Source organism: Pyxicephalus adspersus, chromosome Z (assembly GCF_032062135.1).
Source record: "Pyxicephalus adspersus chromosome Z, UCB_Pads_2.0, whole genome shotgun sequence".
NCBI lineage: Eukaryota > Metazoa > Chordata > Amphibia > Anura > Pyxicephalidae > Pyxicephalus > Pyxicephalus adspersus.
The window spans coordinates 85,552,711-85,565,817 of NC_092871.1; the positions used below are offsets into that span (position 1 = coordinate 85,552,711).

General features: G+C 38.8%; 1 protein-coding gene across 1 annotated transcript in view; it reads left to right on the top strand.

The window, feature by feature from the left end:
• The window catches only part of LOC140342969 (gamma-aminobutyric acid receptor subunit beta-4-like), a 58,674-nt gene that overhangs the window by 35,674 nt on the left and 9,893 nt on the right, over nt 1-13,107 (top strand). Inside the window, exons 3-4 of the mRNA XM_072429369.1 lie at nt 1,294-1,361; nt 8,357-8,577. Coding sequence (XP_072285470.1) covers nt 1,294-1,361; nt 8,357-8,577 — 289 coding nt within the window. The remainder of the gene's footprint in view (nt 1-1,293; nt 1,362-8,356; nt 8,578-13,107) is intronic.

The window sequence follows — 13,107 nt, forward strand, 5'->3', positions numbered from 1 at the left end:
CCTCCTCTCCCACGTTGTACACTAGCCCAGCCCCCTCTGGCAACACTACCCTTTTTCTTAACCCCTTAAAAGCTCTGGGCTAGGCCCCAGCACCCGGTCATGTAGGCACTGCGCCTAATTCTTACGGCTACGTGCCTCTCTTGACAAACAAGCAAGGAAGGGGCTAAAAGCTAAGGTTTTCCTTTAAACAAAATCATACAATATCTTTAAATCAATCCATCACTACCCTCTCTAGCTGCCTGTACTGTGAAGAAATTATTTCTGAAAGTTTCCCCAAGATGAACTCTAAAGTTGGGTTTTCTGTGGTTTCGAGCAGTTTAGAAACACCCAGTGTGTGTTTCCATTAGGAAGCTGGTAAGCTACCAACCACTCAGAACAAAAGTGGTGCCTGTATTATGAATCTTGGAATTGTGTTCCTCCACAATTCTTACAGATATGGAGTTTATTGAGGCCTTGTGTCAAATAATCTGTAGAAACTTTGGTGTGCATGACATGAGCACAGGTTCATTTTTATTGAAATAATCCCTGGGGATCCCTCCATGAAGGTCTTCATTCGGGCACTTACTAGTAGAGCAATACATAAGTATAACAACAGAATAAGCTGAAATTGAAATGTCATACAATGTTGTAAATTATCTACAATCATGGCTAAGAGGACAATTGTCACAACAACATGTTACAATATAATATGGGCAGTTCAATTTCACTGGGAGAGTCTGCCTAATCAGTATACAGAGGCAGCCGGATAATATTATGAAAAATTGCACAAAACTTCTCTATCTTACGCGTTTCGCTATTAGCCTTCTTCAGGGGACTTGCTGAAAATGCTATCTCGTTCTTTATTAGGTTTTGGAAGATTTGTAATCTATGACTTCCATAGGATTAACATCCTGATGGTAACCTCTTCACTGTCAAAGAGAGTGGGCTGCTGCCAGATCTTCAGTACTGTGTGCACTTCCTAGTACAGGGCAACAACACTTTCCTCATTTATCCTAATTGTGTTCTTGTGTTGTCACATGGAGACTTCAAGTTGGAATTTCAACATACACGTGTGGTCTGCTGTTGTCACCTTCAAGAAAGACATTTTGATCCATGCAGCCATCAGTGGAGTCAAGTAGAGAGGAAGTGGCTGGTGTATAATATGGATGTCATTCAGTTAGTGTTCATGTACATGCGTTCTGTAACACATCCTTGATTTCTAATGCAATGCAAAGTTAATACATTGTAGCACCACTACAGATATAGATTGGTCCATCATTTTCATGACATTCTAATCCCTAATATGTTTTACAGGTGCTCCAGTCAGTGTGGGGATGAGTATCCATATTTCCAGCATTGACCAGATTTCAGAGGTCAACATGGTGAGTCACGTTTTCATAATTTCAGTTCAAAGCATATGCAAGTTTCAATAATCCAATGTAATTGGTATGGTCCAAAAAATGATTATATTGGGAACAAATATGTGTCATCAACCTCCTTATAATAATGTAAGTTTATATAACCCACTCAATTGTCTGAATAGGGACAACTTATCAACTTATGAGAAAATGTAAGAACAGCACAGTAGGCTACTTTGCAGCAGAGAAATGTTTAGGTATTGTATGAAATTAAAATTACACTTTTTTTAAATATACAAGAATTATAAAAACCATAAAAAATGGGAAGAACAGAAATATAAACATGTATAATAGCTATCATTTTAAGGTCTATATTATCCCCTGAAGAAGCCCACATGGGTGAAACGAGTCAGGATGAGACCCAACTTCTCTGTCCCTTTGATTCCTGATACACGTTTGTAAAAACTTTGTTAAAGAATACAGTGTATTTACCTCTGTTACTTTCATTTTTTATGTTTTTTATAATTCTTGAATATTTATTAAAAGTGTTTTTTTTTAATTTCATACAATACCTAAACATTTCTCTGTGCTGCAAAGTAGCCCACTGTACTGTCCTTACATTTTTTCATGGTGCAAAAGAATAAAATTGAAGACTAGCCAGGGAAGCTTCTCCCATTCCCATCTCATTTGTTACGAATAAAAAGTATTGAGCAGCCATTTCCAACCAGGTGGAACCACAGGATTCCTTCAAAGACTTTGGGGGGGTTTCTCAAATTGTGGCTGATTGACCTCCCATGTGGTGATGTGTGCATAGTTCTGGGGACAAACCTTGGTAGAGCCATATGCTTGACTCTAATGATGTTTTTAGTTGTCTATACACCAAAGAAAGGCTGAGCAATCTTTCCACTGACCACCGATGTAAGGGGCTAATTTCCCCACTGATCCCCAATGTCTTGTTTTTTTTTAGGGGTTCCTGAAGGATACATTTTAATGTTCTTCGGGGTTAAAAGGTTGAGATGGGCCTGGTTTTAAGTCCATTTGTTTTGAGGGAACATTGGAGGTGCCAGAAATGCAGAACCTTCAATTTATCCTGTGATTGTATTGAATCCTGGGACACAAAAAAGTACAGGAAGGTGGGGGAGGAGCTGTGGAGGGATTTGTGTATCAGGTAGGTAGGTGGGGGAGGAGCTGTGGAGGGATTTGTGTATCAGGTAGGTAGGTGGGGGAGGAGCTGTGGAGGGATTTCTGTGGAGGGATTTGTGTATCAGGTAGGTAGGTGGGACAAGAACTGTGGAGGGATTTGTGTATCAGGTAGGTAGGTGGGACAAGAACTGTGGAGGGATTTGTGTATCAGGTAGGTAGGTGGGGGAGGAGCTGTGGAGAGATTTGTGTATCAGGTAGGTAGGTGGGGGAGGAGCTGTGGAGAGATTTGTGTATCAGGTAGGTAGGTCGGACAAGAGCTGTGGAGGGATTTGAAGGCAAAGCACAGGAGCTTGGATTTGATTCTGAGTTAAAATGGAAGCCATGGTCGAGATCTCACGCTATGATATAAATGTATGAGCATGTTCTTGGTCTGAGTTTTTTAAGTGTTCCCTGACCATTTATTACATGAATAAGGTCCACAGACTACAACCCACAGCAGATATTCAGACCTCAATCAAATCATAGAAACTCAAAAATGAAGGGTAGACCATAATCTGGTACAGAAAACTAAAATCATGTAAATCTCCTTATATTTTTCTGTAAGCTGAGGGTGTCACAGGGAAGACTTGGGGGCTGAAATTCTGGCTGCATCATACAATACAATACAAATGAAGTGCCTCTGTCAATGAGTAAATAATAGAGAGGGATCTGGATGTTCAGACAAAGATCTGGGTTGCATGGATCTAGGTGTTCACACAAACCATAAGCCTAAAAATTGCATACTTTCCAATAATGGCCAATCCACTCCTAGAGCAAGCATACAAAATAGGCAAATTGCTCAATTCACCAAGCTTGGGGGACATTCTCTTTTAAATAGTAAGTGTAGCTCATTCAGCTCTTCAGAAGTTCTTACATGTTTGTGTCCTATTCTTTCAATCTTCTCCCGCTCTTGTCCTTCCTTTTATTTCAAGGCCACTCATGATGAGTTCACAAAGAACCCCATATTTAAAAGATTCCCAGAGCTATTTGGTGATTACTCTCTGGCTGGTTCTTTGAGTGCATTGAAGCTTTATTTGTCAAAGGCACAAGCATAGTTTATCCTGGGGACCATTTTCACTCATCATCTTCCTTTTATCAGTCACTATAAAAAATACATTTCATAAATTGTCCCTGTTTACCCTGGCTGCCACTAAGGCATAATGATTTTTTTCCCTAATGCAATGAAGATTAAATAAATACATTTGTTGTTGGTTTGTTTCATTTACAAAAAACCAACTAACAAATATCGAACAAAGCTAATCCTCAGTTTATGGGTATATCTTTTTATGCTGGCCGTCATTAAAGTATCCTAATCAATAAATTGCAAGTAACTTTGCAAATGTAATGTTTTACCAATCTTTTTTTCAATCTACATTTTACGATACTCACCTGTCCTCATTCCCTCCCTTGCAAGTGCACCGCCATCTTCTTCTTTCTTCTCTTCCTGTAGACAGTCTTTGGCCATATTGATTCGGGAAGCCAAATGATTTTCATTCATTCCTGGCACATGCAGGCAAAGCCAGGATTGCCGGATATCCAGGTTTTTGCCCGATAACTTAAGTGATCAGGCAGGTAGGAGGGAAAATTTCAGAAGTGATATCACCTGCCCCTTTTCTGACACTCTAGTTTGTAGATTTTTAAAAGTGAAACTTTTTTTTGGATGACCTGGCTTACAAATGGTGTTCAGTAGGGTTGGTGTCAAGGCTTTTTGCAGGAAACTTAAGCCTAATACCAAATTGGTCAAACCATATGTAGCACTACGCTCCAAAAGGTGTTGTAGTAGAATGACATCTATGTATGTACCAGTACCAACTCTCTTGGGTAACCCACTCTCAAGGTTGGGTCTACTTAATTTAAAATTGGCACCAATCACTTGAAAATAAATAAAAAGGTGGCACAGTAGCTCAGAGGTTAACACTCTGGTCTTTGCTGCGCTGGGTCCTAGGTTCGCAAGGGAGCATGAAGTTTTCAGGTTCTCTCTGTATTTGTGTTGGTTTTCTCTGAGTACTCCGGTTTCCTTCAACATCCCCAAAACGTGCAGTTAGGTTCCCCCCCAAATTAAACTTAGACTGTAATAAAGACATATGACTATGGTGGGGATATTAGATTGCGAGCCACTTTGAGGGACAGCTAGTCACATGACTATGGACTTTATAAATTGATTTGTAATATTTCAGTACTATATAAATACTAATATTTATAATGTCTATATTGTGAAATATATTTTGTTGCTGGTTGAACTACAGTAGAGATGGAAAGAGCGCAAGATACCCAGGGTGGTAGTAGATTGAATCCATCCAGAGCACAATTTAAGGTGCTTTTATTTGTCTTTCTCAAGCCTCTTGATAGTTGATAACCATTTAAAACCAGTGACATTGTCACAATGATCCAGAGGAATCGCGATCCATTCCTAATACAATACCGACCCATGTCTCTTCCTATAGCAACACGAGAAACAATAGTTTCATGAGATTGGAATACCTTCTTGCAGTGTTTTATAACAGCTTTAGGTCTGCTCTCCCCTATCTTCAGCAGAGATCACTGAAAGAATTAATATTAATATTAAACAGTATTTATATAACACCAGAATATTACGCAGTGCTGTACATGAAATAGGCCGCTTTTATTCCAGGTAATAGTCATCCTAGTAACCTGGATATACCCACTAGGCATGAAACATATATTAACTATATTAATACATATACTAACATATATTAACACTATTAACACAAAGCACATGGATGGGGCCTAGGAGAAAACCCATTATTCTATGTGGACCTACACTCAAAAATAAAAATCCCAGAGTCAAAAGACATGTTTAGATGGTTCATCAAGAAATTCAAATCCTATGAACGACAGTTAGTGACATGACTTTGTAAAGCACTGCATAATTTGTAATATGCCAGTACTATATACATAATAGTAAATATCATATCTAATATATTTTTTGGAAAATATATTTTGTTACCGGTTGAACTACAGTAGAGAGGATTAAGAGCGCAAGATACCCAGATAGGTATTAGATTAAATCCAATTTTTCCAGACCACAGATTAGGATACTTATATTTGTCTTTCTCAAGTCTCTTGATAGTTGATAAGCATTTAAAAGTAGTGAAATTGTCACAATGACCCAGAGGAAGAGCAATCGCACTCCATTTTTAATACAAAACAGACCCATGATTCTTCATATAACATCACCAGGAACAGTAGTTCCATGAGATTAGGATCCTTTTTGCAATGTTTTATAACAGCTTTAACTGTGCTCTCCCTTATCTTCGCCAGGGAATACTTAAGTTATTATTATTAATATTATTATTATTTTTATTATTAATATTAATAATAATAAACAATATATATATAGTGCCAATATATTACACAGCGCTGTACATGAAATAGGGCGCTTTCTCCCGATAATAGTCATCTTGGTCCCCTGGATATACCCTCCTGTCATGAAACATAAATGCAACAGACCATTAAAGCAGACCTATAACCAAAATGTTTACTTTACATAAAAAATGGAAGACAACCCTTTTACGTAAAAAGTAAAAATGTTATCCCATTTTTTTTTTGCTAAAACAACCCTTTTTTTATTTAAAAAAAAAAAGAAGGTAAAGCCCCTTTCCTTTCTCTCTTGATCGCTGTAGAATTGGAGCACAAAGCCTCCTGGGATACCTATGTCACGCATCCCATGAGGCTCCTGGCTGCGCCTCCTGCACATGCCCAATCTCAGGTATGCGCAGAAGGGACAGTTTATTACATTGAGAGGAAAGACATGCCGATCTCACACATGTGCAGTGAGAGAGATCCGGTGACGTAGCCAGAAGCTGGAAGAAGGACGAAAATAGCGGTGACCAGGGAGGACAAATATGGATAACAGAATAGCGTGGGACCCAATTGAAGACATTTCAGACAGAATTGAGGGATCTGGCGATAAGTGAGTTTTTTTTTTAATTTTTAATTTAGTTCCGCTTTAACACAGGTCCTATAGACAGGGCCCATTGGAAAAGACCCTTATTCTATATGAGCCTACACAAAATCAAAAGACACCTTTAGATGGTTGATCAAAATTTTCACATCCTTTCTTAGTTGACACAACTCAACAAAACTCTCAGTGACTGGTCGAGTTGGGCAAAAATTTCTATGTCAGTCTTCATTCTTTCCACCAATATAAGCACCTCAATCGTAGCAGGATGCCTATAATCTGAGCCCATAAAACCCTAATGTACAGGAATTTTAGGCTGAAGGACATTATAGCTTAAGTCCTTAGACATGTTTTAGTAAAATTGGCTTTGTACACAGGTACTCAGTGAATGAGAGGAAGACCACATTACCTGGCTATCCCTAAACAGCTCTTCACCTTTATTATCTCTTGCCATCTTAAGGACTTATGCCAATGGGCTTTGGGCTTGTGTCAATGGTTTTCCTTTATGATGCTTTTGAAATGTCTTTGCCTTTGTATTATGAATCTTGATGCTTTTTAGACTAAAGCATTGACAGAACTGATGTTATCCATGGACCTATTAAGTAATGATGTAGATAATCATAGAAAAGGAAACAAGGTCCAAAAGGAAAACCCAAGGTTAGGGAATGTACATTTTTGCTATACCATGATCATGGTATGTATATTTTATATTTATATTGTCTACCAAATTGTGACTTTTCCTATTATGATGTATTAATGCAATGTCTCTTCATCATCTGATGAAGCCTATGTGCGAAACGCGTTGGGTCACAGGACACCGTTAATGATTATAACAATTGATATTATGTTCTGTAATCTTTGTGGTGTAACATCGGTATGATATCTTATTATAGGAAGCCCACTACATATCTTAATAACCTTTATTTTGACACTACATATTAAACAAATTTTGTCTTATTGAAGTTTGCACAACAAGCCTGCTTTTCCTCTTTTCTAAACTATATAATGATGTAGATAGTTTAGATCAACGGTCGCCAACTGATGGTCCCCCAAGATGTTTAGCAAGCAGGTCTGAGCCTGCAATGGGAGAGTGAGTGACACACTGCTCCCCCTGATTTAAAGTTGTGAATTTAGTGGTCTATGAGGTCTGAAACAATTGCAACCACTGGTTTAGATCATCAATTCTCAACCAAGGTTCCTCAAATGTTTACAAGGGAACAATTGAACATTGACCAATTGACCTCCTATTTGATGATGTCTTCAAAGTCCTGGGAGCCAATGCCATTTGGTGGAGCCAGCTGCATGTCTCTTTTTAGTTGTCTATAAAGATGGTTTTCTATCACTAACATAGGAGGGGAGGGCATTCTTCCCATTGACCATCGGTTTAGGAGACTTTATTCCCACTGATCCCCAATTTATTGGTTTTAACCATTGCCCCCCAAAAATTGATTTTTATAGGGGTTTCCTGAGACCTAAAAATTATTTCAAGGGTTCCGCAGGGGTAGAAAGGCTGGTTTAGATGAAATAATGATGTATGTATCAAGGGGGGAGAGAATTCACTCATTATGGCCACAAATATTTGCTATGATTGAAAATGGCGGTGAGACTTCTCATTGGCTTGTGGTTTCAGAGTTGGTCTCATCCCCAATGTTCAGTCCCTACAAACTGAACCAAACCAAATCTTGGATGTTTTTTATTCATCTGATTTGTTTTGCATGGATGGGATAGTCTCTTTAGTTGGTGTGATTTGCTTATCTGGTAGGATACATGTTGCAGTGACAACTGTGGTGACCTCTTCTCAATTTAAGAAAGGCATAGTCTGACATGTTCGCGATCCACCGGATTCAATACTTTCATGCATTTTGCAGGGTGGATTATTTCCCTTTGATTGATTGATCCTTTTTTTCTGTTTCAGGACTATACCATCACCATGTATTTCCAGCAGAGTTGGCGTGATAAGCGTTTGGCCTATACTGCCCTCCCCCTGAATCTCACACTGGATAATAGAGTGGCTGACCAGCTTTGGCTCCCAGATACATATTTTCTGAATGACAAAAAATCATTTCTACATGGAGTTACAGTCAAGAATCGAATGATAAGATTGCATCCAGATGGTACAGTACTGTATGGGCTAAGGTGAGTCATTGGCCATTAAGAGCTATTGGGAGTTCCTTGAATTCTGCAAAACAAGTCAACTACATAGTTACATCAGTTAGTCAGGATAAAAAAAAATCCATCATGTTCAACTACTAGGCAAATAAACATATTCCAGATAAAACCCTATGGACTTGGTAATCCAGAGAAAGGCAAAAAAAACCCTGGCACCAGCAAGGGAAAGAAATTCCTTCAATGAGGCAATCGGATATTCCCTGGATCAAAAGTCTCTGTTATCTTTACTTAAGCTTTAATCCCCAGTTATATTCTGTGCTTCTAGAAATCATCCAGCTTTTTCTTAAAGCAATCTATAGAACTTCCTGAAACTACTTCCTGAGGGAGCTGATTCCACATTTTCACAGACCTTACAGTGAAGAATCCCTTCCTTATCCGGAGATTAAACTTCTTTTCCTCCAGACACAAAGAGCGCCCCCTTGTGCTTTGTAAGGATCTTAAAGTAAATAATTGGGACAAGAGTTCTCTATATGGACCATTTATATATTTAAACAGGGTGATCATATCCCCCCTTATACTTCTCTTCTCAAGGGGGAATAGATTCAGTTCAGCTAATCTCTCCTCATAGCTGAGCTCCCCCATTCCTTTTATTAGTTTAGTTGCCCTTCTCTGCACTCTCTCCAATTCCACATAAAATGATAGCATCTCAGTCAGGTGAACCAAGTTATGCAAATTCATATACTTGCAATTTTGCAAGGATCAACAAATATTGTTACACCCTTAGTTCAACTTCTTATCTCTTAAACACATACAGTATATAGAATATGAATAGTGATAATAGGAAAACTAATACTGTCATTCCCGATCTGCCTAAATGCTCAGGGTATTGCTTCAGATATTTAAAAATGCATCCTAAGCATGGCTAGGAACGTCAGAGTATTTTTTACTATGGTATGCACCACTAAAATGCTCTGCTAGCGTTGCAAAGACAAAGTATTGCCACTGTAAGGCCAACAATAGCTCAAACTCAACAAACTCAACTCAAGTGAAAAAAAAGACAGCATACTAACTGCAGGAGGAGGAAAAATTACTTGAGGCTAATGCTTCTGCTCCTTAGAGAGGATTTTTTATGGTTATCATCTTAATTCAGTCCCTGAGGAAGTAGACATAAGTCTATGAAACGTGTTGAACAAACAACTATTGAGACTTATCTGTATGTAGTTTTTAAACATGTTTTTTTAATTAAATACCATTGGTTGAAAACATATGTATACATTAATTGAAAACTAATGTATGGTATTTTTTTTACTATGTTATGCACCACTAAAATGCTCTGCTGGCGTTGCAAAGACAAAGTATTGCCACTGTAAGGCCAACAATAGCTCAAACTCAACTTAGGCTATGCCAGATAGGACAAAAAAGCACAATGAGAAAATATACACTATGTAGCTAAATATTTGTGGAGACACATGACCATTCAATGGTCATATATGCAAAAGTATATGGATTTCTCTTCTAATAATGGTGTTCAGGTGTCTCATGTGAAGGTCCTAGTAATCCTCCATCATACAAAGACATTGCAGACAATTGTGTTCTTCCAGCCTTTTGGTCACAGTTTGGTGAAGCCCCTTTTCTGTTCCCCCATGACTGTGCCCCCGGGTACAAAGCCAGCTCCATAAAGACATGGGGTCACCAGTTTGGTGTGGAGGAACTCGAATGTCCTGAGCCCTAACCTCAATCCTAGTGAACACCTTAGCGATAAATTAGAATGGTAAGCCAGGTCTTCTCATCCATCAGTACCTGACCTCACCAATGGGAGTAAATGTCCACATTGCACACTTATCAGCCTAAAAAACAAACAAGGCTTCTATTATATACTATACCAGTGTTCCATATCTGGGTAGAGGTGTAAATGTAGTCTTTGTCTGTGTATTCTAATCTATTACATAATTCTTTGCTACTTTTGTGGACTACATAACTCCCTCTCTAGGTTATGGGGAAGTGGAGAATAGGTGTTTTGTATTCTTCTACTAGGGTGACAATGATGCTCCTCCAAAAAATCTAAGGACTTTGTGCTGCATGGGTAGGCTTGGGTTCAGATATGCTTTAAGGGACATTGTAGTGCCCCTCAGACTTTCTAAACAATAGACTAGTTTAGGCATGGGGGGGATACTGTGACAAGTGCGAGTAGAAAATGCCATGGCATCATTGATTAGTGGGAGTAAAAAAAATCCCCCAGAATTGTCAGTGGGAGAAAAAGTGCCCCAGGCACCAGTAAAAGGCAAGCTACTAAGGCCCACCAGGGTTGATAGGCAATGTGAGTAAAAATAATTACCTAGCACCTCTAGTTACCTTGAGGGAAAAAAGAGAACAATTATCTGTGTAAGTTGAGGAAAAAATGCTTAGGGACCAGTGAAAGATAAGGGGCTAAGAAACATCAGGGCTGGTACAAAGTTTTAGTAAAAATGACCCAGCACCCATGGTTTGCAGGAGGAAAAATTTCCCATTGTTGGTATCAGTAAGATGAATTGTAAATCAAAGGCCAATAAAAGACAAGCTATCAATAGTAACCAGGGGTATTAAATGAGGAAGAAAAAAAACTTAACACGCATGGTTTGGATGGAAAATGGATGGAAAATGGAAAAATGCCCCATTGCTGCTGTCAGTGGAAGAAATAGTGCCCCAAGGGTAGGTGTGAGGTAAGCTTCTAAGGACCTAAAAGGTTGGTGAGCAGTAGAAGAAATAAAAAATAACCTAGGGCCTATGGCTAGCATGAAGAGGGGGAAATACCCTGTCATTGGCATCAATGGAGGAAATAGTGTCCCGAGGATCAGTGATAGGCAAGCTACTAAGAGCCACCATGGTTGGTGAGCAGTGGAAGTAAAAAAAATTACCTTGGACCTAGGGTTAGAGTAAGGAGTAAAACTGAACGTTCTTTGGTGTAAGGTAAAAAAAAACATGACCAGGGAAAGGCATACTGCTAAGGTTCATAAACAGTAAAAAAAGTAAAAAATGTATCCAGCATCTATGGTTTGCAGCACAAGGGAAGATCCCCCATTGTTGGTGTTAGTAAGAGATATAGTGCAGCAAAGGTACTAATAGTCATCAGGGTTGGTGAGCAGTAGGAATAAAAAACAAATGGCTCAGTACAAGGTTAGCAAGAGGAGGAAATATGTCCCATTGTTGGTTACAATGAAAGAAATAGAACCCCAAGGGCTAGTGGGGCTAGTGAAACAAAAGCTACTAAGGACCATCATGGTTGGTGATCAGTAGGGGAAATTATTAATAATCCATGGCTAGCATGAAGATTGGAAAATACCTTATCATTGGCATCAGTGGGGGAAAAAGTTCCTCAAGGACCAGTAATAGGTAAGCTAATAAGGGCCACCATGGTTGGTGAGATTGCTAAGGGCCCTCAGATTTGATAAACAGAGGAAATGAAAAAAAAAAATGACAGCATACTAATGGTTTGCAGGAGGAAAAATTACTTGAAGCTAATGCTTCTGCTCCTTAGAGTGGTCATCATCTCAATTCAGTCCCTGAGGAAGTAGACATAAGTCTATGAAACTTGTTGAACAAACAACTAATGAGACTTATCTGTATGTAGTTTTTAAACATGTTTTTTTAATTAAATAACCTTTGTTGAAAACATATTTATACATTAATTGAAAACTAATATATGGTATTTTTTTAAATTGGAATAAAAGTGCCAAAAAGTCCCTTTTTGCCTCTGAATTTGATTTTATCTATGATATGCAATGTGGCATTAGTAGAACTGTAAACAGCTACCTTGTATACATTAGTTAAATTGAAAAGTAGGAGTAATAAATATAACCATAAGCAAAAAAATTAAACCAAGCATGAAGTGGGGGAAATACCCCATCATTGACATCAGAGAGGTAATAGTGCTATCAGTGATAGGCAAGCTACTAGGAGCCATCAGGGTTGGTGAGCAGTGTGCATGACATAAATGAAAAGCTCATGTAGTTACCCTGGGAGGGAAAATTGATCCTTGGTGTAATTGAAGGAAAACATGCCCAAGGGCCAGTGGCAAGATGCTAAGGTCTATCAGGGTTGGTAAAATTTAAAAAAGGACCCAGCACCTATGCAGGAGGAGGAAAATGCCCCATTATTGGTGTCACTAAAAGGAATAGTGCATTAAAGGCCAATAAAAGGCAATCCACTAATGGTCAACAGGATTAGTTATCAAAGGGAGTAAAAACAAAATGGCCGGGTACTCATGGTTAGCAAGAGGAGAAAAATTGCACCGTTATTGGTGTCAGCTAAAGGAATAAAACCCCAGGGGTACTAAGGACCACCAAGGATAGTGAGCTATGGGAATAAAGAAATAAAATAACCCAATGCCTGTGGTTGGTGTTAAAAAGGGAAAATACCCTATCGTTGGTGTCAGCAGGAGGAAGAATGTCCCAATGCCCAGTAAACAGCAAGCTCAAAAGACACCAGGGTTGGCAAAAAGTGGGGTACAAAAAGTGACCTATCATCCTATCATGGTTAGCAGGAGGTGGACAAATACTCCATACAGCAATTTGAGTCAAT